At 42.1% G+C, this 23753-nt stretch overlaps 1 protein-coding gene and 1 pseudogene across 3 annotated transcripts; both read left to right on the plus strand.

Annotated features, from left to right (window-relative positions):
• The first annotated feature begins 4707 nt into the window (after window positions 1-4707).
• On the plus strand, window positions 4708-12354 carry maea (macrophage erythroblast attacher, E3 ubiquitin ligase). 2 transcript variants are annotated; one of them, XR_013772008.1, is made up of 9 exons: window positions 4708-4781; window positions 7654-7836; window positions 8847-9050; window positions 9311-9433; window positions 9865-9941; window positions 10041-10149; window positions 11095-11228; window positions 11514-11705; window positions 11809-12354. XR_013772008.1 is itself a non-coding variant. In XM_079269115.1 (9 exons), the coding sequence occupies exons 1-9, from the start codon at window positions 4713-4715 to the stop codon at window positions 11902-11904; spliced, it is 1191 nt and encodes a 396-aa protein (XP_079125241.1). In that variant the 5' UTR covers window positions 4708-4712; the 3' UTR covers window positions 11905-12354. The 2 variants fall into 2 exon arrangements, 1 of the variants encoding a protein (XP_079125241.1); XM_079269115.1 differs by having other exon boundaries at window positions 11510-11705.
• A 2697-nt stretch (window positions 12355-15051) lies between these two features.
• LOC306777912 lies at window positions 15052-23522 on the plus strand (annotated as a pseudogene). The gene is made up of 2 exons: window positions 15052-16014; window positions 21434-23522. The product of its transcript is annotated as an uncharacterized misc_RNA (transcript).
• Window positions 23523-23753: the final 231 nt, after the last annotated feature.

Here is a 23753-nt window from a genome sequence, read left to right on the forward strand (position 1 = left end):
CTAATGTCAAAATCCGATCCCTTCATTTCAGCGTTTTCTGAGGGAATTAGGAGCTTTGTGAGGGGAGTTCTACGAATTTTGCTCCAAAATTGCGGCGCATCAGCCTGCTTTCTGAAGAAGAAGCTCTTGAGCAGCCCAATGTCTCGCCATGATAAGCCAGATGCAACACACCGAACAAATTATGCAAATTGAATGGCGAAACTGATTAGCTCCTTAATTGACAACGATCTCTATACTTGTCGTGACGCCACACATGGATGGTTTACCCATGAGGTCATGAAATAATACCAGTTGCATGTATCACGAGGGAACGGTTAAGTGATGCAGGTCCAGCTTCGGTTCTGCACCAAATTCAAACTGACAACCTGGAGTCGACGACGTGAGAAGCTACAGACACTTTTATCGCGTTGACGGGGGCCGATGGCAAATTAACTCCAACCATCTCGTCCACGCGAGAGACAAATGTTCCCCGGGAGATAGAGGAAACATGTTACATGTTTAGTGCTTCTGAATAAGGACGGAGCGAGAGGAGAAGACAATATCTGGACTCCTCTAGCTAAAGAGAGAAAGAGGACAGAGAGGTAGAAGGGAGGCTGAATGAATAAGTGATGATCGGCAGGGTGTTTAATGCGGAGAAGAGAGAAGAAGTGAAGGGAGGAAAGATTTAGGGGTTTTAACCACCTTGCATTGTTTATTTGAGCGCCTCAGTCTTTCATGTGTGCAAACTGCAGATATTCACACATATATTGTGCGAGGGTGGACATTAACAGTTACACCGTTTCCTCTCCTTATCACTCCTCACCTGTTGTTGTTCTGTCTTCCTCTTTTTTTAGTTTCTCTCCTCCTCCATCGACTACTTCTTGCTCACCTCCCTCACTCCTTTCCATCTCTTTACCTCCTGCTCTTCCATCTGCCCATCTTGTTTTTCTATGCAGTCCCTCCCAATCACCCCCCCCCCCCCTCCCCTACACTCCTCAGTCCCGCATCTCTTTCACCCTCTTTTTCCATCCCCGCAGAGCTCACCGTACATCTCCACACCCACGCCGCCCCGCCCCCCTTTTCTCCCTCCCTCTCTCTGTAGTCACTGCAGCGTGTCTAATGGCTCAGCTCCCTCTCAGCGGATCCACCAAGCGGAGGCCGGGCGAGCAGCAGCCCCCGACTGATATGGAGCTAAATCGATGGCGCTAAATCCAGGTCAAAAGTTTTGATCATTTGAAGAAGAAAAAAAATTGAACCTGAAAGTTCAAGTTGTGGTCTTGAACATTGAAAAATACAGCAATGTATTCAAAATAAAAATAAATGAATGAAACGTTGTTTTGGGTTGAATATAATTTAGATTCAGTTCTGGAATTTTTTTGAATTTATTTTTTTCGCACTTTCATATATGTTTTGATATTTGAGGTCTTATATTTTTCAGATTTTATATTTTCAGATTCAAATCTTTTTTTTCGGTTTCAAATCTTTTTTTCCACTTTCAGATCGTTTTTTCTTTTCAGTTCAGACTTTTGACCCTGATCTAGTGTGGGGGGGGCGTGGCATCAACTGAGAGGGGCGTGGCATCATGAGTGACATCATATCAAAGAAGGCTGAGGACCGTCCTCAACCACGTTGCCTTCAGGTAACGTAGGCACCGCGAGAATTATGATTCAACACTTTCTATATATCTATATCTATATATTCACGTGATTGGAAGTAAACAAAAGTACGCTAGTGACAAAGTTCTGTTCAGCAAGCTGCTTTAGCCTCTACTTGGCACGAATCACAGAGCTATCGCCGACACACGCAAACAACACGCATGGTGACAAAGACCGAGATACAAGACAGGGAAATATATGTGCGCTCGCGTAAGCAGTTGCATGCAAAACAAATGCATTGACATACTGCAGTACAGAAAAAGAAAATGAACCACCAAGCATGTACACACACACACACACACACACAGCAAATTGGATTTATGGATACTGACAGTGAGCTGCAGAGCAATGTGGATGCCACTACAGAGGAGAGAGCAGATATTGGAGAAACTAGCAATCTAATCTGCTATAGGAGGAGGCGGGGAGCGGAGGCATGGAGAATCTGAGCCATGTCTCGAAGAGAAGATTGGAAAAGGAGGTGAATACATAGAGTAGGCGCAGTAGGACAGAAACAAAAGAGATGAATGGAGGAACAGGTTGTCAGAAAAGAAGGATGAGAGTGAGGAGGAAGAGGAGAGGTGCGATAGGAATGAGGATGCAGTAAAAAAAACAGGAGCATATAAGGAAGATGGTCAAGGAATAGAGGATAAGAAAATGGAAAGAATGACATTTAAAGGAAGAGGAATTATTGATCTTACAAAAGGTTTGATGTCGAGAATTTAAGATCTTAAGATGAGAGATACTGTCTAATGCTACTTCAACATCTAATATCTACCGTAAGCCCTGTGTCCCATTTATACAACGTGTTTTTACTTTGTCATAAGAACATCATTTACTGTTCAATACGTTCTTCATTAATTGTTGGGTTTATTACATGTCAGAAAATTAGGAAGAACGCCCGTCACAAGTTTCTACGGCCCCCGGTGTCTTCAGACCTGATTTGTCCGACCAACGGTCCAAATCCCAAACAGATTACATTTATTATGTCATAAGACCAAGAAAGGCAGAAAAAGAGAACGAGTTACAAAGTAATGTTTTGCTCTGAAATGATTACACCACATTTTTCCGTCGATCAACTTATCAATTGTTTCAGCTCTAGTATTGTTTCTGAAAAAGTTGCGTGAGCTTAATTTAAGAAGAACAAACGTGCTACACACCCGTGATGTACGACTCTAAAAACGTGTTCCTTTCTAAATGCACGGTTGAAAAAGTCTTCACACGAGGAAAGAGCAACCATGCATGAGGATCTAGCACTCTGTCAAGCTCTTTTTTTATTAAAGTGAAGTACACTTCAATAAAAAACACATTTGCACATCAGTGTAGGGCTTTATTAAATATGTAATTAGATGTTAAGAACATTTTTTAAACGAGTGTATGTTGTTTTCCCAGTCCTTAGATAATAGAGACTAACAGCTTCTTTATAGATTCAATAAATTTCACCAACATTCAACATCCGCTCGGTGTGAAATACATCATAAAAGATGCAGAAATACCCATTTCTCCGCCAATTTATTCATCAATAATAATAATCCTCCTGTCACACAAACAAAGAAACACACATGCATACAGTCGCACACACGCAAAGCCTTCATACAGTGAGTACACACATGCCCCGTTACTTGGCTCAGCACAGAGTTTTATCTCCTCGAAACCAGAACACACAGCAGAGCCCAGCTGTGAGCACAGCCGCTGCTATCACATGAACACACACCCTTTTACACACATAGACACCGGCACACACTCACACATACTGCACACATGCTACACACAGGAAGCACTCGATACGGGGGCCAGAAATACATCACAAACCTTGCATCACCTTCCTCTCTGTGTGTCCACTGTTCCACTTTGTTCCTAAACTGGGTGGGGGTGGGGCATGCAGTAGATTATGGGCCAATTGTGAGCCATTAGAGCTTGAGCCAGCCAATCAGCAAAGTGCAGCACTGGACGGCGGCCAATGGCAATATGTTTACCGCGGTGTGGGGGTTATTCTCTCGCTCACACAGAAAAAGACATGTGGTCATGATATGGAACGGGTGATTCTTTCTATGTGATGAAAAAGATTCTACGTCCTATTCTACGTTTTATGATTCTAAGGGGACATCTTCAATATTTATTGCATCTGTGTGTGTTACTTATCTATGACTTCAAACAATTAATATGTGATTATTAGTTAGCAGAGTAGGAAAGGAATCGAGTCTTAAAATAAAGGGTATAAATGTAGTTGTTGATACAGCTCAAACTCACCTCTGCTTGTGGAGCAAATGCAGCCCTGAAGAATAAAAGAAAACATGTTGCATGATGCTGACCCATTCATTTGTTCATTATTTACTGCAGTCTTGGATTTAATTACAGAAACATTTAACAGTCTGGACTTCATTATTTAAGGATAATGATAATTATTGAGCCTTTTCTGGGGACTATGACACTTTACACATATGAGGTAGACAAAAAACGAATAACAGAAAATAGGAATTCAAATTATGAATTGAAATGAGTGTGTGGGTAAGATTGCTAGTTGTCTCTCAATTCATGAGGCAGTGTGGACAAGCGGTACATGAAGTGGTCAGCAGAAAAATGGAAATTCAATTCCTAGGAATTGACAACTGGACGAACTGCTTGTGAAATGTTCCCATGAAGAGCACGTGATGTGAAAGAGAGAGCCACTCCAGCTAATAAACGCATCGCATGGTGTTATTGTTTTAAAATAAGATAATCCTTTATTAGTCCCGCAGCGGGGACATTTACAGGATTACAGCAGCATAGTGGATCATGCAAACAAGAGACAGAGTCAAAAAATAAGATCAAAACAAGTATTATAAATAAGTAATAAAACAGTAAAGAATATTAAATAAGTAAAAAAATCCACAATTGTCTGCATCTCTTGCATTGAATAAATAAAATGCTTAATTAATCTCGTCTTTAAACAGGGAGTTGCTACTTCAGATAAGAGCACAAATCTTCATGAGAGTCAGTACCGACACCGTGTCACCAGGTGGCGGTAGTGAGCACTGATGCCATTCTGAACTGACAGAGAAAAAAAACACAAACAACTCCTAGAAAACCAGAAAAACCAAGATGGCGGTGCAAGAGACAGCATCTCAACTGTCGATGGCTCTCAAAGTCCAAGAATATCCCACCCTGAAGGTAAAAGAAAACCAAAACGCTCATATAATAATCCCCTAACGAGTCCAGTGTGCCACAACACACGATGCGTTCGATGGTATTTGGAAAAATGGGGATTATTAGTTAATTTGATAGCGAGACCAGCGGACTTGACAGGGAGGCTAATGTTAGCCGGGCTAGCTTAGCCAGGTAGCAGCGCCCACTAACCACCTGTGTTTGATGAGCCATATTAAAGATAAAGCAGTTTGATGAATACAAAATCGCTGGTGGCTAGTTAGCCGGCTATATGCTGCCCTCATTGGTACATATTATTCGACGTCAAGTCAGCCATAGGCCCTCAGAGCTGTTAGCTTAACGATAAACCAGTTTGTGACAGAATGGTCCGTTAAAACAATAGCCATCACCACTGACACAGAACGTGTTACCACGTGGTTTCTCACCCAATCAATAACCAAAGCACGACGTCAAATAAACTGCTTGCTTTGGCGTTGAGTGGCCTGCTAAGCTAGTTTTGCTATGTGGTGGAAAACCAGCATTAGGCCACCAAAAAGATGATAAAGCCTACCAGATAAACGTAACGTCGAGCATGCAAATTCTAGCTGGGCTGGAGGATGGATCGGTTGGAGGTGGAGAGAGCGCAGTGTCATCAGATCTCTGCTTGCTGCCTCTTTCTGCACTTCAAAATGGCCAGCGAGAGAAATCACAGCCTTGCTGCCGCACACACACACACACACACACCACCGTTCCTCCTCCATTCCACATCCACACAACGTTACTGCGACACCACGAGCTGAAACAAGTCCGGGCTGCTCCTGTGTCGTATTTTTTTTTTTTAAAAGCACGTTTGTGAGTAGCAATGTATTGACAGCTTTTGTGGCAACTAATTGCATGGCGTTGCCATGATGCATGTAAACGTGTCGTTGGCAGTGTTGAGTCCAAAGCATGGCTGTGGTTTTGGGGTGTGTGTATCTTTGGGTTGGATGCTGCAGTAAGGATGATGGGCACCATTTTAAGACGGGAGTGATGGTTGTAATTGGTATCAAATGGGAGTCTTCAGTGTTGATTACAGTTATGAATAATAAAATCACAACGGTGCCTGACACAGACACTGAGTAATCTGCATTACCAAACACATATGTTGGATATTATGTGCTTATTTATTTTTATATATTTGGTATTTTTCAGTTGGGCCAAAGCAGGGTATACCTCAAGCATTCTTAAAGGAAATTATATATATATATATATATATATATATATATATAACTGTTACGTGCATCAGTGGAAAGGCTTTGTGACCAGTGGTTTGTTAAAGTACAGGCCCATCACAGTGAGATGATGCGATAATGCTACAAAAAAATGTGTCCGTGTTAGAGGTACATCCAAATCACCTAATTTAATGATTTTAGTTATTCTGATTGTCGTTAATGAGTATTGTGCTCTGCCTGTAGTGGGCTTGTAGCTGTCTCTGGAGCCACCTCCCAGCCAATCATGACGGGCAACCACTCGCACAGTGTCGGCCTCGCTAACACTAAAGTAAAAGCTGTCTGAAATGTGCTCATAGCTGATTTACACGACATCTGTCAAGTACACCATGGCTGTATGGAAAAGAGTAATCTTTATACAATATCTAAGATCTAGCAGCCAATCATTTCCAAAAAGGTAATATTTGTAAACAAATGTTTTCTTTTAACCTCTCCAGTTGAAACTATCGAACTAACTTGGGGAAAAGGCCAAAATAATGTAAAGCTGTATATGTTGTGATGTAGTACATATTCTGGAAATTCATGAGAAACGTCTATGAAGATAAAATATCCAGGTTTGAATGCCTGTTTAGGGTTATCCAGTGAATGTAATACCTGGGAAATAACGTTATGTGCATGAATTTGCTGCATTTCATAGTTATTATACATAATATGTGTACTGAATTGTTATTTAGGAAAATATCGGTATCCAACATCAGATCAGCCCATTGCTGCCGATACCAGATCCAGCAATTTGATAACGTACTTATAACGTACATAACACTATAACTGTCAAATTACACAGTTACTTCAGTAGAGATTGTAACACAATCATCTCTGTGGTCTAGTTCCAAGACGTTGCTGCTGAACCTTGTTTGTTTGCATGATTTATGAATTGATTAGTCTTTCTCTACATCTTGCTGTAATCATCAGCATCGATTGTAGACCCTGGTCTGGATGGAGACCTCGGGGGGGAAACATTTCTATAGACTGACGTAAAGCCAGTGCTTTGTTCATCTCTTCCCTCTCATACCGATTCCTGACACATACCTGAGCAGAATAAGACCCGTGTTTCTTTCATCTGGACACTAATGAATATTTACTAGTGCATACTAAACTGTTCTTTGGTTCACATAAATATCTGAATCATAGGGCACGCTTGCATAGTTTTCCTCTCCGTTAGTGACCTGTGAAATGAACTTGGCTCTAACTTGAAAGAAATAAAATCCTTGTAATGGATCAAAGAGCTCCTTTTGTGCTTTCTACACAATATCTCAGTGAAGGAACCACAACAGTCCAATTAATCGGGTTCACAGGTATCCGCTTGTATTGTGATAACAGAGAAAAGCGCTGTTTGCTTTGATCATAGATAAGTCTTATTTTGCTGGATACAGGTCATTTTCTACCCTCACTGGTTTCTTTTCATAGATGTCACAATCAAATTGTATCAGACTTTTTTTTACATTTATTAGAGCCAAATATTTGACTTTGCAGCTCAGCTATTCAAAGAACCATCTTCCTTTTGCAAAATATAAACCATAATCCGCGAGATGTAATCTAGCGCACTGAGTGACAGGCTTGCTTTTTGCCACCGCTAAGTCTAAAATGGCTGATGCACAGAGGTAACTAGCCCCTTGTGTTTGTCGTTGCAGGTGCCGTACGAGACTCTGAACAAACGTTTCAGGGCGGCTCAGAAGAACATCGACCGGGAGACGAGTCACGTCACGATGGTCGTCGCCGAGCTGGAGAAGACGCTGAGCAGCTTCCCGGTGGTGGACTCCGTGGTGTCACTGCTGGATGGTGTGGTGGAGAAACTCAGCGCCCTGAAGAGGAAGGTCAGAGATACAGATGCACACAAACACACACTTTCACACTGCAGTCTCCTCTCTATCCACTTCCAGGAAGTGTTTTTATGTACAGATTAAAAATGAGTTGTATGTGGAAGGTTTATCACAACAATCGTGTCTGTTTACTCTGTTGGTACTACGCTTTAAGACCAGGTTTTTGAATCGTACTAGTGTTATTGACCCCGGTACTTACTCCACCAGCGGTATCTGGTCTACAAACACAGTCTCCCCTCAGCGAGAGCAAACTGTTCAATGCCACATTACTCGCCCCTGGTGACAAAAGCACATTACTGTGGCTTTGGTCTTCTTTACGTGGATTGTGTTTTCAGCGGTGGAATGTTGCGCGGCTGGTACGTCTGTCGAGCCTTTTCTACAACGACAGACGGCAAGTGATCCAAACACACTTCTGCAGTTCTGTTTTTCTCCTTTGCGCCAACATGTTGTTCAGCAGGTACTTTGTGGCATAGTATACACCTTGTGTTGATAGATACTAGATACTACGCTAGGGGCCCGGTTGTCATTTTCCCTCCAAACATGTTGGGCCAAATCTAGTCCCTCTGGTGCAGAGAAAAGTAGTCCAGAAGTCAAGAGTGAAATGTGAAAGGGAGAGTTTAGTTCAAGGAGATTTAATGAGAGAAGACAAAGCAAAGCAATTTTATTTTGAAGCCTAATCTAAAATGGTGGTGTTCATGGAACAGTGCACATAGGAATGCAATCACGTACTGTACAATGTAATCACTGTTTACTTGCTTCTATGTCACTTGAGAAAGGCTCTGAGTTTTCTTGTGATTTTCGGTGGTTCTTCCTGTTCAAAGATGAGCTTTGTTACATAAAATCTAATAAAACTCTGTTTGGTTAATTACATCTGAAAAGGAAATGCAGCACTGCCAAGAATGGATACTTATTGCCCGTCAATTTAAAAGTGTTTGTCCTGATGCATGTTCAGCTTTTTGTAGATGTCGTGATCATTGTTGTGTGTGTGTGCGTCTGTCCTGCAGGCTGCAGAGTCCATCCAAGCGGAGGACGAGAGCGCCAAGCTGTGTAAGCGTCGCATCGAGCACTTGAAGGAGCACAGCAGCGACCAGCCGGCCTCAGTCAACCTGTGGAAGAAGAAGCGCATGGACCGAATGATGGTGGAGCATCTCCTGCGCTGCGGCTATTACAACACAGCTGTTAAACTGGCCAGACAGAGCGGTATAGAGGTGATTGTCTGTGTGTCAACGATCCATCTTGTCTCACGGTCATTCAGAAGACTCCCGAGTTCTTTGAGTTCAGTCAGTTTAACACATTTGTTGTGTGTTTTGTGTCATCCTGATACCTGAACATTTGTGCTTTTTGATGCGTTAATTGATCTGTTGTTTACCACTTGTTTCTGAATCTGTGCTACCGTGAACCACCACGTTCTTTTGTTCTTCCGATGCCCTCCTTCCCTCTCCATACATCCACTCTGCTGTATGTTTAGGACCTGGTCAACATTGAGATGTTTCTCACAGCTAAGGAGGTGGAGGAGTCTCTAGAGAGGCAGGAGACGGCCACTTGCCTAGCCTGGTGCCACGACAATAAGTCCCGCCTGCGCAAGATGAAGGTAGTCAGATATTTACCTCAGGAATGAAAGACTTATACTTAAAGCCATGCCCGTAACAATCATCTGCAATGTAGCACTGTTTGTGCTCAGGAACTGTTACTTTGTTTGGTGAGTCCAAGTTTGAGACGCTGAGATGTTCGGGGAAATCGAGAATTGTTGGTCTAGTTTAGCTCCAGTTCACTGCCAAGTTAAGATACGTTTTAGTTCCAGCTGTTACTTATATATTCTACCAGCTGTTACAAAAACCCTTTTGGGTGATAAAAGATTGAAAGGCATCTTGAGACTCTACCAGCACTGCAGGAGTTGTATGAAAGAGATCAGCTTTCTGCCTGCTCTGCTCTAAAGGTTCATTACGGGCAAAGTGAGAACTATGAGGATTTGGCAGCACTTCAGTGGTTTGGACTCACTGGCGTCGTCTGTTTCTTTGGCAGAGTTGTCTTGAGTTCAGCCTGAGAATCCAGGAGTTCATCGAGCTCATCAGACAAAACAAACGCATGGATGCAGTCAGGTAACGCACACATGCGTATTTAAGTCTCTTACCTTCCTTTTTTAAACGAACATCACATCCCCCACTGATCGTCCTCTGGTGTGTCTCTGTGTGTCTCAGACATGCAAGGAAGCACTTCAGCCAAGCGGAGGGTGGACAGTTGGATGAGGTTCGGCAGGTGATGGGCATGCTGGCCTTCCCATCAGACACGCACATCTCTCCATACAAGGTGACACCTTCAGTCTTTCCTGCTATACATATGTACAGAAGATTGTATTTGATCACACACACACACACGTGTTGTATTTTCTACATTTGGGTATACTCGTTTGAGCTAATTCACGGCAACAACTGATGAATCAGAAACATAACAGATGCTTGTTCACTGGCATCAACTTTATTCATGTTAATAACAATACAGTGTGGAACTGTATGGAGACCAGAGCCGCCACTAGAGGGCCTCTGTTGCCTTCTAAAGAATAATCTCAACTCCCCCTGGAGCTACTTTTAGCTTAATGGCTGCTTTGAATATCAGTGTTGTTATTTTTAAAATCCTCAGCGAAGTATATGAGGCACCACAACAACAAGGCTCAAAAAGCGTATCGCCTTTTTCTGCAAGCATAGAGGATGTAAACGTAAAGTCACGTATGAATTTAATCAGGTTTAATGAAAATGTTGCCACCGTTGTTCACAGCTGAACAACAGCATGTAGCTGTAACTTAATCTAGATAACAGCATTTACATTACAACTGATGTCTTTGTAGTGAGAACACTTTGGGAAACAGAGATCCGTTAATCACAGTTTGTTCAAAACAAACAATCCAAATCTGGAGTTATTTAGGTTGTTAGAACCTGTCGCCCAACTCCTCTCAAGTATACTATGCTTATAAGCAAAACATTCTGGTCGCCATTGTCTTTATTGTGATGTTGTAGGACATTATGTCTAAAATCTGAAACTACCCTGATGTTGTTGTCTCCGGAGGACTGGTGAAACACACACTGAACACTGATTACTCCCAGTGGACGCAATGTAGTTAACAATGTGTGTATAGGAAACAAAATAGCATGTTGGTGTTGAGTTGTGTGACACTGAGTTGTGGGTCTGAATTCTTGAACTGTCTGTCGGTGTAAAACTCTCTCTCTCCTCCGTCTCTTGTTCTTTCTGTTCCATCAGGATCTTTTGGATCCGGCCCGCTGGAAGATGCTGATCCAGCAGTTCCGATATGACAACTACAGACTGCACCAGCTGGGAAACAACTCTGTGTTCACTATCACCCTCCAGGCGGGTCTGTCTGCCATCAAGACGCCGTATCCTACCGTAGTTTGTTTCCCACGATGAGTTGCCTCTGAAAAACTAAATTGTGAAAATTGTCAGAAGATTTAAGTCTATCAAATGAGGTCTTGATCACACATCTTCTCTTTGCTCCTACTGTCTAATGAAAGTGAAAATATAACTTAATAAGCTGTAAAAAAAAAAACCCTTTGTGAGTGGATTATTCTTTCTGCTGACGCTGTCCGCTGCCAGACCCACAATAACATCACACATTGAGAAATTCACATATTTCCCTGAACCTCCATGCCTCTTCCAGTCAGTGCTACAAGGAGGACGGTACCTCGAAGAACCCAGACTGCCCAGTGTGCAGTAAATCCCTCAACAAGTTGGCCCAACCGCTACCCATGGCCCACTGCGCCAACTCCAGACTAGTCTGTAAGATCTCTGGGGAGGTCATGAATGAAAACAACCCTCCCATGATGCTGCCTAATGGATACGTCTACGGCTACAATGTGAGTAATCCAAGAGTGCTAGTATTATATACTTTAAAACGCAGTAGAGAAGAAAGAAAAAGTCCTCTAAACGTTTGTTGTTTGTGCTCGTTATCTCTTCTAGTCCCTTCTGTCCATCCGCCAAGATGACAAAGTGGTGTGTCCCAGAACCAAAGAAGTCTTCAACTTCTCTCAGGCTGAGAAGGTCTACATCATGTGATCACTCAGATGACCCGTCTGAGTATTACCACCATCGAATACGGCCCCGTCATCCATCCCCTGTGACCAGGCCTACTCGGAGAGCTACTCGTGGAGCTGTGATCCAGTGCCCCCCCCCCCCCCCCCTCACAGACACACCCGGCATTGCCCCACAACCCCCACTCTCCCAAAATACGATCTGGCGCAAGTTCACCAGTTCCCTTCCCCCCTCCTGTTTTACGACACAGAAACTGGGATCCTCTCCTTTGAGACTCTGGTTTTAGATGTGGCTAAAGAACAAGAAGTTGATCTGGTCTATACAAGCACAGCGACTATCAACAGTTTTGTTGTCTGAAAGGTCCACGAGTTGAAGTTTACAGAAAAGGACTTGATGGGGTGGGAAAAACTGCTAGGTAGTTATTTGATTTTATTACAACAAATAAAAACCTGTTGAGGTTACTTTGACTTTTCACTCGTGGTGTTCCTTCGTTACTAAAGAAAAAAACATGTGCAGGACTGTGTTAACTCACTCCATTCACCAGATTAACACATGAGATTTGGGCCTTTTTCAAGGCAAACGTGGCTGGCCTCCCGGTCATGTGGTAGCATTTCATTCTGTGATGCATGCTGTTGACATCCTTTGTCTTCTGGCCATGTTTTCGGTGGGTTGTTTGGGGGGGCGGTATATGTTAAAAGCCTCCTGTTTAAACGGCCTACCTTTATTTTGCATTTCATCCCCCCTTGGTCGTGAAAACGGAGCCTGATTCGGGCCGCTGTTCGCTCCTTTTCAAATGTAAATATTAGATGGGAATTCATCATCCTCATGTTTAAGTTCAGGAGTTTTGGGGACAAGTAACAACAACGAAGATTATCCTTTTACCAAGATGCTCTGTGAACTGAACAAGTCTTTTCTTGGGTGTTGTAAACCTGATATAGCCGACAGTATCCTCAAGTTAACTCATCTTTCAGGACGCTGGTAATATTAATTGTGCTGTATTTACTTCCATAATGAAAATTACGCAATATTCAAACAAGACAACCATCTCAAATGTGTGTTTTATTTTTTATTATTCAACAAATTGTCTTCCTTTTTTTGTGTTTGAGGTTTGCAGTTCTCCAATTTCTCTTTTTTTTTCCTTCAACTAAATGAGAGTACATATCGGTGAACATTGCTCAAATTGTTTTAATTTCATAACACATTTTTCAACAATAAAGGAAAAGACGGTGCTGATATTTGTTCAGTCTTGTGCTCTACAGAGAGGTACACATACTGCTAACACTACGTAGTTCAATGCACAACACAGTACCTGCCTTTATTTGAATAAAAGGCATTAAGAGGCCGGATCAAAACCTTGACTAGGCTGCTGGTAGGACAATCCTGCCTTTTCATGACTCGTCCTCTATGACTGAAAACCTACTGTAGAAGATAGATGGACGAGGAGTGTGATTAGGACAAATCTGGACTTCAGTGACAACAAATGACCCTTAAATTTAAAAAAATGTAACCCTAGACAGCCACACTGAGCAGTCCAACAAAAAAAATGCAGTTTTATATTAGACATGATCAATCTGTGGTCATTCATTTCTTCCATGTGTTTATTGACAAACCAAAAGTTGCCTCATTTGTGTCCATAAATGATTTGGAAGTGTATCTGTAAAGACACAGACTGTCCTGTGTATTTGTGTCGGTAGAATAGATAAAGGGATTGTTTCATGAGCAATATGCCTCATAAAGATTTCAGTGAACTTTTGTTTTCAGTGTTTCATTATTTGCCACGTCTACTTTGCTCCGTGGGCTCCAAGATTAGCGTTACCATAAACCCAGGTAGGTAACGAGGTGACGAGATGAACGACTCACCGCAACTCTGTTGAAAATGGAAAATGTGACCGAGTGTTGTGTCTTTCACCTGAAACTTTATCTCCTTGGTCGGAGGGGGTCAGCGTTCTGTGTGGGCGGCTGTTGGTCTAGCAGTAAAATAAACATGCTTACAGGTTTACTGTAGTGTTGATCACCATGAGCACAAAACAACTAGCCAAATGTGACAAGATTTGGAAGCACAATTGATTTTGTGGGCTTTCACTGCTCTTTCTGGAAACCACAATCTATAAATAAAAAGTAAACCTTGATTTTGATGATAAATCGGCCTCCAGTAAGGTTGTTTTGTGTGCTCTTGCATGGAAATTTAGTTCTTTGGGGGGCTGCAAGAAACTTAATATAATTTCTGTGATAGAGCATTCTATAAATTCAAGGATTCATTGTCAAATCCAAGAAAGGAGGAAGACAAATGCCCAAAACTAGTTTATAGAGCCCAATGTAACATCTTAAAACTGTTTTATTTGACCCCAACAGCCCAAAACCCCTAGAATATTAACATTACAGTAACATAAACGGATAAACAAATCCCCAAATGCAACTATTGGTTGATGAACAAAAATGGACAATTAATTGCATATTGATTGACTACTTAATTATTCCAGAAGTGCAGTGTTTTAGCTCTAGATTTTTTCATTTCAAACACAAGTAAGAGGTTTCACGTTGAATTAGCAGTAGCTTTTTTAATTTTGCCTTTTCCCTCACTGCTATAAACTTCCACTTAAATTTAAATATTTTAACCCAGTTCACTAAAGTGCAGTTATGGAGCTCTTGCACAAACCAGGCTGCTATTGCTGATAAATGATGAAGTTTATTTTTGTGATATAGCCTAATTTCACTAACACAGGGTACCACATTTCATTTTTGGTTTATGTAGTTTTGTTTTAAACCCATGAACTCAATATGAACATATTCAGTTGCCCAAGAAGATAATTTTATGAACTGGGCCTTATGATTTGGGAGCTTCGCGTAGTACAGTTCCAAAATGTACGTTAGCTTTTTGTTTGTCTTTTTATTAGCATTTATAAATATTAGCACGGCAGCATTTGATCGATGCATTTTGACATAAACCGTCATAATACTACAACGTTATTTTTTCTTTAGTATGCCGTAGTATTATTTATTATTTAGTAACTTAAATTCAGTGTTTTTATACGTTTTAATGGAAGCATCTGTCGTCTTTTGTCCGAGTAGCGGACCGGAAGAGGTGTTACATATTATCAAGCGCATGGTTGACGTCACAAGCGTCCGGTATAAATACGGCTGCGTTCATCCGCCTCCACCATTTTGAGCTTAACACATCTTCTGACTAGATCCAAGTTATTTCAACAATGACTGACCAGCTTTGCAAACTTTTTGTCGGCGGTCTAAACGTGGACACCGACGACGATGGCCTGCGGAAGCACTTCGAGCAGTACGGCTCCCTCACCGACTGCGTCGTCGTCGTGAACAAGCAGCTGCAGCGGTCCCGCTGTTTCGGCTTCGTGACTTACTCCTCACCGGAGGAGGCTGACGCAGCAATGGCGGCTAGGCCTCACACCGTCGACGGCAACGCGGTCGAGGTGAAGCGGGCTGTGGCGCGAGAAGACGCCAACAAACCCGAGGCCCTCGCCAAGGTGAAGAAGATCTTCGTCGGCGGCCTGAAGGACGACATCGAAGAGGAGCATCTGAGTGAGTACTTCTCACAGTACGGCGAAATCGAGAAGGCCGAAGTCATCTCGGAGAAGGAGACCGGGAAGAAGCGAGGCTTCGGCTTTGTTTACTTCACCGACCACGACGCGGCCGACAAAGCCGTCGTTGTGAAGTTCCACACTGTCAACGGACACAAGGTCGAAGTGAAGAAAGCCCTGACCAAGCAGGAGATGCAGGCGGCTGGCAGAACCGGCATGTCTCCGAGAGGCAGTAGGGGCGGTAGGGGCATGAGGGGAAATCAAAATGGCTACGGCAGGGAATATGGCGGAGGCTACAACTACGGAAATGGCGGAGGCTACAACGGTGGTGGAGGCGGCGGTGGCGGCTACGGTGGCTACGGAGCGCCATATGGCGGTGGTTACGCAGACCAGAGCAGTGGCTACGGAGGTGGAAACGGTTACAACGAGTTTGGCAGCGGCTACGGCCAGCATTCTTCTGGTTACGGTCCCATGAAAGGGCCTCCCTTCGGCGGCCAGAGGAGCGCTGCTCCCTACAACAGAGGAGGCGGCGGAGGTGGTGGTGGCGGCGGTTACCCACGTGGCGGCGGCGGTGGCTATGGCGGTGGCGGCTACTAACAACGTCAAATCAACACAAATTTGCCCCTCCAGCCAGGATTTGGACGCCAAAAATCTAATCTAAAGGGCAGAGATTACGGACAGAGACAACCCCCTAATCACCAGACCTCAAAAACCCAAACAGGTAGGAAGGTCACTTCCCAGAAAAAACCTGATAATAACGAGCAGAAGTTTGCCGTTCAACTAGGACACATTTAAGAAATGAAGAATAAAAACACAGTGATCCCTTTTTTTTATTATGTAACGTTATACCCACGCAGGCGCGTGTTAGCTGTCGTTTAGATTTATGGTTATTTTTTTATTTGCGTTCACACGTTGTTTCTTTTTGCAAATTTCGATGTAGGATTGTTGCTGATTTTCCTAATATTTGCATTTTAAGCAATTAAAGGTCCGGTTTTTTGTTTTCTGGAGTAGACTTGGTGTGATTTTCAATGTATGAGGATGAGAAAGCATGTTTTTTGTGGTAATGGATTTCATAGCTTTGTTATACTGATAAACAACTTGTATCTTACCTGGGGTCACAAAGGCGGGAACGTGATACTGCAGGATCCAGTTTCCTCCTCTTCCTCACTCAGTGAATAGTTTCAGTATATTGTTCATTTCTAATTTACCTGTAGCAATATCTAATGTATATTGTATACTTTCATGTCTGGAGAACACAACCTACTGTTAACAAAACACTTTTTGGTATGCTTATGTATGTTCATTTTAAATAAAACGTTATACCACTTAGCTTAGTTTACTTTACTTATTTAACCCAGGCTTCCTCAAGTTCATCCACAGGTTTATAAGTTACATGGCATCCCACAGTTTACCCCCTTACTCTCAGGTGGGTGATAATCATTGTAGTCTACCCACAGCCATTGCATGTAGGCTTTGTAGGGTTTGAATTTGTTTTTAAACTTATGTGGTTTGCTAATATTTCTTTACATATTTTTCCTTTGAATACATATTTATATGTGGACATATTTATCTTTGATTATTCCTACTTCCTATTAGGTGTTCTTACTCGTATTCCAGTATGCTTTCCCAGCCATTATAGCCGTAGCAGTTTGTTTGTAGGCTACATCAGGACCCTGTTGATTACCTGGGGTCGATTGTGATAGGAGTCTGAAATATCTCTTTAGGATATCCACATCCAGCAAACTAGGTATGTAAATCAACCTGTCTTCACTCTGTGTTGGTCAATAATGTATGGAATATCTTGGTGCACAAGTGTGCCATTATTTAAACTTTTTAAAAAAACAACGTAAGTGACACTATAATCATAGCTCAATGCGTCTTTAAATAGCTAATCTTAAATATAAGAAACAAACTGGGGGGAGGGGTTACTTGATTTGGACTTTTAAGTGAACTTTTAAGTGGGTGGAAGGGGACCCAAAATGTTGTTCCACCAGTAAATTAAACAATGGAACGAGTAAATTTGTCTCTTCCAATGAAAACGTTTCTCTGTCCAGTTTCTCACTCTTGTTTCTGTCCCCATCTTCTCCAGGTTGCTATGGTAACCTGGGCACAAGGACATCACCCCCCCTGAAAAAAAAACGATGGGGTGTGTCTCCATGCCGCCGGGGGTACCGGAGAGCGGCTGTGCCTTCTCCCCCTCAGGTGAAGTCCCATGTTTTCACAAAGGATTGTCCCAGTGTGGTTTTTTAAATGAGTTTGAAAGACTCTCACTCTTTTATTCTGAAACGGTTTTTATTTGATGGGTTTTATTCTGAAAAGCTTGTGAGTTGATTAGTTTTATTCTGAAAAGCTTGTGAGTTTTGATCACACAGTGCCCCCAGTGCAATAGATGACCAGCACTGACTATTATGACGGACCTGTGACGACACTTCGAGTGATTGATATGAAGGATTTTATTAATGCGTGGTTGCAGGTTAAAGTATTCTGTATTAAACATTAATAACTTTATATCATTAAAAGTCGTCTGTTTTCATTATTTGATCTTTTATTATTGGATTTATTTTAAGGACAATTTGCACTTCTGGGCACTGTGGGTTTCAAAATGTATTATAAATAAAATAGTTGTATTTTTCAACATTGGGAATGCCTAAGTAGTAGAGGTAAATATAAATAAAAAAATACATGTTTAATTTGGCGATGTCACAGATATTTAGAGGTATTCTTTCCTCCTATAGTACAGGTTAATGTGAAGGGCATTTACTACCATTCTGCATGTGGCCCCACAAATCTAATATAACCAGAGCCCGGAGGCTTAACACGTGCCTGTATGAGGACTCGTTAAAAGACTAGAACAGTGATCTAAAGTCGTGTGTAACACGGCCCCACGTGTTTCTGTTAGTGTTCTGTAAACCTCAGGTTGGACTGCATTAGCTCTGCCTATGAAACCAATTGTCACGCTATTTCTAGTATCCAACTTAACAGTAAGGAGGTATTATGGTTTTATTAAGTATTGCGGTTCATTACTCTGCAGCTTGATGCAGTGCCTGTAAATGAACTGACTACATTACATGAGGTGTTGCAGAAAACCTGTACATTGGTCAGCTGTTGAGGCAACATGATCATTTATATCCTTTCAATGCACAATTGCATTGACCAGGTCCTCTGAAATACAAGAAGTTAGCCTCACTTTTTTAAAATAAAAAATAGTTTTATTGTCACCTTTTAGGAAGAGTTGCTTCTTTTTTTTTTTCAGTTAAAAATTAAAAAGACTGGTAGACCATTAATCTGGTTTACTGTGAGGTTTTGTCTGCTGGCCAAATTGTTTATCAATACTTTTGTTAGTGTGCTGCTTATTGAGCAGCACAGATCACTACTTATGCCCTAAACCATGGCCACACATAAAGAAACATTTTAGTGATTTATTTATTGAGCTGAAGTAACCAGATGAGAGCTCAACATTAGACTCTTGATGACCAAACGATACATCTGACAGAAAAATCCTGCTTCCTCTATTTAGCTGTGGCGCCAAGACTAAGAACAGAACCAGTGAGACATTTTAAAGTATATTTTATGTCTTGGCTGGAAGGATATTTAATAAAAGCACAATCTTAACACAAAGTCAATTACAGAAGTAATCCCTCAGTTTTGTAAAATTGGAAAGTGCATATTCCAACAAATCCTGTCTGATGTACTGCGACGATTCAAGAGACACAAGTTGATATTTTATGTAACAGAAATACGATGTACGTGATTCTTGACGTTGGCGACCGGAGTGTAAATTGTACTTTTGTTCTCTTACCTCTTTTTAGGATAATGGTGCTTGGCGATTTCTGATCATCCCATAGGAAAAGGAATCCTGTTATGTTGGCCGTGCTTTTTATGAATCTACAATAAATTATATATTTTTATACACCAAGAGACTTGTTATGTTACTTCTTTACATTGAGGATAGTTTGGTTGCATGTCTCCCCTAATGATGCCCATCAGGATGAGGTTGTGAGCTGATGGTCACCGATTATACGGATGAGGTTTGTGGAGGTGGTGACGCCAAAGATCTCAAGTTGGTGGATGTACTTGTTTCATTCAACCAGACTCCTAAAAGTTCTTCTGATCGGAGTGTTTCAGGACTTTGGAGTGCTGCATATGTCCAATTCAATCCTTAAAGTGTTTTGGTTATAAGTGACAGTTTTGGCTGGCCTGTGGTAAGACAAGTAAGTTATTTATAAAATTATTTTATGATGGGTGTCTCCTTCATGCGTCTCCCATTTACAGCCGCAATTACATGGCTTTCTCCCCCATGTATATATATGTACATATGTGCACAATTATTTAGTTTAAAATGAGCCATGTGCATTTTCCCTGTAGTGTTAAGTCACCAATCTGCATTGTGTGTATGATTGAGGTCTAACAAATCTGTTGACGTGCTTTTCAAAGCCAGTTTAAAATCCTGCGTTTATATCAATGTTTACCAGCTTGCCTTTTGTTTGCTCACCTGTAGGCCAGTGGAATAGTCTGAAACCATCAGCAGGAGACTGTATCTCAAACGAAACTGACCCCCACATATACGATGTTTGATAAGTCTGAAACTCCAGAGTACCTTTAAGTTTGTAGAATTTGACTTGGAAGTCAGACACAACGATAAGGAGCCCCTGCAGCATTGAATTTACAACAAATGACAAGCACAAAATTGATCTGGTTAAGAGTTGAATAAGTTTTCCCCAAATCGATACTGCAGCTTTCCCTGGAAACAAGTCTATGTAATAAAAAAAAGCTGCAGAAACGACTAGCGGCAGCTCGTACTGTCAACAAGGGCGTGTTGCAACATGCATTCATCTTTATTGGAGAAGCCCTGCGTAGTTTTTTCCAGCAGCATGGGGGGGGGGGGGTCTAATTTCAAATTTCACTTCCTGTAAAAAGACCAACTTCAGCTTACCTAAACCATACACTAAGCCCTTTGAGGCTGAAGTGGGTCAGCACTATTTATATATATATATATATATATATTTTGAATGCTGTTCACTCAGTGTGTTGATGCTTAATTTTCTATTCATGTTAAGACCAGTGTGACTGAACTAATTCATTATTAAGAGGGTGTTATGTTAACGCTGAAGCCCTCTGGTGCTCTTTACTTCTCTTCCATATCTTCCTTAAAAGGTTTTTTTAAGGGAGTTTGGACTAATCCCAATCAAAGGTCTAAGTACAGAGCGTGTTGTATGCCGTTAGTCTGATTTGTGATATTTGACTATAATTTGGATTGAATTGATGTGTGAAAGTTGCTGATATGATCACAACAATATATTTATTAACAAAGACAAGATTTGAAGATAGCCACTGAGTTGGACATGTTTAACACATACAGTAGTATGAATAATTTAGATTCTGTGAAGTATTATATAGTATTGCTAAGGGTAAAAGCCCTGTGTGACCTATTTTCGGAAGCAATACATCAATAGCTCGAGAACATTATGTTAACATTTTCCAGTGCAAATGTTCTTTTTCAGCCTTTGTCGGCATGTAAATGAAACCAGCTGAAATTAAAACAATATCATATATATAAAATAAAATGTTAGATTATGCCACTGTGTAGGTGACACACCTGTATATATTAGAAAATATGTTTGAATACCCATCAACTTGCATTTTGAATGGCTACTCTCAATTCAAAAAGTATTATATTTTTCGTTATGTAGTAAAATTACGGTGTATTTAAAGAACATAGGGGATTTAACCATGACGGAAGCAGGATGGCTGTTTTAGTTAAGTATGCATCATCAATGCTGTGTTTTATGGTTGTACAGTACGAATGATTTAAGAACAAGGTAATTAAGCTGGATATTGTTTTTATTAGTGTGCTTTGTATTGTACTGGAGCATAACAAACGACCGCAAAGGTTTAAAATCACGCTTCCCTTTCTCCTCAGACAATTAAGCCTTAGATTTCCGACACCCCTTGAAGGCGGCAGCAGCCCGATTCTCATGCGAGCCAATGAGAGCGGTGGTTTTTTCAAGATGACCAATCAGCGACGGAAACGTCTTACGAAACGGCAATATTTGTCAAACGGCCCGCCCCTGACGTTGCTCATTGAAGAAGAAGAAGAAGACGGACGGGCATCGGCATACCATCCAACTGACGAGATTCAATCATGTCTACCAAACTTTGTAAGCTGTTCGTCGGCGGACTGAACGTGGAGACCACGGAAGATGGCGTACGCAAGTATTTCGAGCAGTTCGGCACGCTCAACGACTGCGTGGTGGTCATGAACCAGCAGCTCGGCCGGTCCCGCTGTTTCGGCTTTATCACCTACTCGACTCCGCAGGAGGCCGACGCAGCAATGGCGGCTAACCCACATGTCGTCGAAGGCCACGACGTGGAGCTAAAAAGGGCCATAGCGCGAGAAGACGCCAATAATCCGGATATCCTCGCCAACGTTAAGAAGATTTTCGTCGGCGGCGTGAAGGACCACATCGAGGCGGACCACCTCACCGAGTACTTCTCCCAGTTCGGCGTGGTGGAGAAGGCCGAGATCATCTCCGACAAGCAGACCGGCAGGAAGCGAGGCTTCGGCTTTGTCTTCTTCGATGATAACGATTCCGCCACCAAGGCGGTGCTTACCAAGTACCACACCATCAGCGGGAACAAGGTGGAGGTGAAGAAGGCTCTCACCAAGCAGGAGATGTCTACCGGTGGCCGCGGGAGAGGTCGAGGCCGGGGTATGCAGAGCTATGGTGGCGGTAGAGGTGGCGGCTACGGAGGCGGCGGCGGCTACGGCAGCAGCAGCTACGGAGGCGGCTACGGCTATGGCGGGGGTTACAACGGCGGTAGCGCCGGTGGAGGAGGATACGGTGGCTACGGAGGCTACGAGGAGGGAGGATACGACAACCAGATGGCGGGTGGCTACAGTAATGGTGACTTTGGGGATGGCTACGGACAGCAGCACTCCAGTTATGGTGCAGTGAAGACGGGCAACTATTCATACAGGAGCGGGGCTCCGTACAACAGAGGCGGCGGCGGTGGTGGTGGTGGAGGCTACGGTGGCCGGGGAGGTGGTGGAGGAGGAGGATTCAGCGGTGGCTATTAGGGCAATTGCGGTGATCATGGGGGTAAATTCTGATTTACAGCGAACTTGAATTTACACACACACACATGCATATAACACACATGCCCGGGTGAGGGGTCTTTGTTGCAGTGCCCATCACCCACACGGAATGAGTGAGACTGTCCCTGGATCCCATCTGTCCTCTTATTCCACACATTATGGACTTTACTACTAAGAATTGTTGAATTGTACTTTTGTTATGTTGGGATGGGAGGAGGAAAGGGGGGGTACTTTCTTTGAAACCATTTGTAAAACAGTAATCAAATTTCAGTCACTGCTTCACAAATTTAGTTTGTTTTTGTCTTGCAAACCAGCCAGATGTTGTCTGTTATTTTTGCATCATGAACTCAGGGTTTTAAGTGATGTTGGTGGGACTCTGGGATCCTAGAACACAAATCGTGAGTTTTTTTTGGGGGGGGAGGGAAGAAATGTCACGGGACTTTTTTTTTTTTTTTTTGTTATCTGTAAATTTAGATTTTTCCACCCGTCCCATTACAGGCTTTTTGTTTAGATTAAACTGTTTTTGAAATCCATGTGTTCAGTTCACCCATATGTTTGATTCTGCTTTTATTAAAGTTTTTAATGTTTTGAAACTCTATCCGATCTTGCAGTCTTGATTCAAATCGTGTTGGGTTACATTTCAGCGATAATATTTAACCTTTTTCTTACCTAGTGAAGCTGGTTCATAAAGCCACCACCAGGAGGGAGTATTGCCTGTGAATGCACGCATGTCAATGCATGCAATCCTCGTTTCATCGGCCATTTTATACCGGCAAGGATTCAACAGTGTGTACCAGAAGCGGTAGTTTTTAGAAGAGTTGTTCCTCGGAAAGCAGTTTTCTTTTAGGACGATATAAATGTTAACCTTTTAGAAAATGAGCAAATACTCGCCATTGAGGATTGTAATCCAAATATATTCTCCATTGCCCACGTGGGTGCAGTGATACATATACTGATTTGTATGTTTTTCAAAATAAAATATTTTTCTTATTTAAAATATCCTTGAATGTTATGTTGCCTTTTGTGAAGTGGTTAAAGTACAGCTGGTCACAAAACAGCCTCATTTGGGTCACAATTGTTTCTGGACATTTTCCAAATCTCATCTAATAGATTTAATATAGCTGGGATGTCTAACTACAGTCCATGATTGGTTTTAAAAGATGTAGGTTAGATTTAATATATCGATCTAGAGTAATAAAAGGTGCAGAGAGAGCGAGGTCTCACTCTGACAC

Source organism: Melanostigma gelatinosum (assembly GCF_949748355.1).
Source record: "Melanostigma gelatinosum genome assembly, chromosome: 5".
NCBI lineage: Eukaryota > Metazoa > Chordata > Actinopteri > Perciformes > Zoarcidae > Melanostigma > Melanostigma gelatinosum.

Coding starts and splice junctions, on each gene's coding strand:
- maea (XM_079269115.1), top strand. CDS start 4,713: ATGGCGGTGCAAGAGACAGCATCTCAACTGTCGATGGCTCTCAAAGTC. Junction 9,051..9,310: donor CCAGACAGAGCGGTATAGAG/GTGATTGTCTGT, acceptor CTGTATGTTTAG/GACCTGGTCAACATTGAGAT. Junction 11,706..11,808: donor GATACGTCTACGGCTACAAT/GTGAGTAATCCA, acceptor TATCTCTTCTAG/TCCCTTCTGTCCATCCGCCA.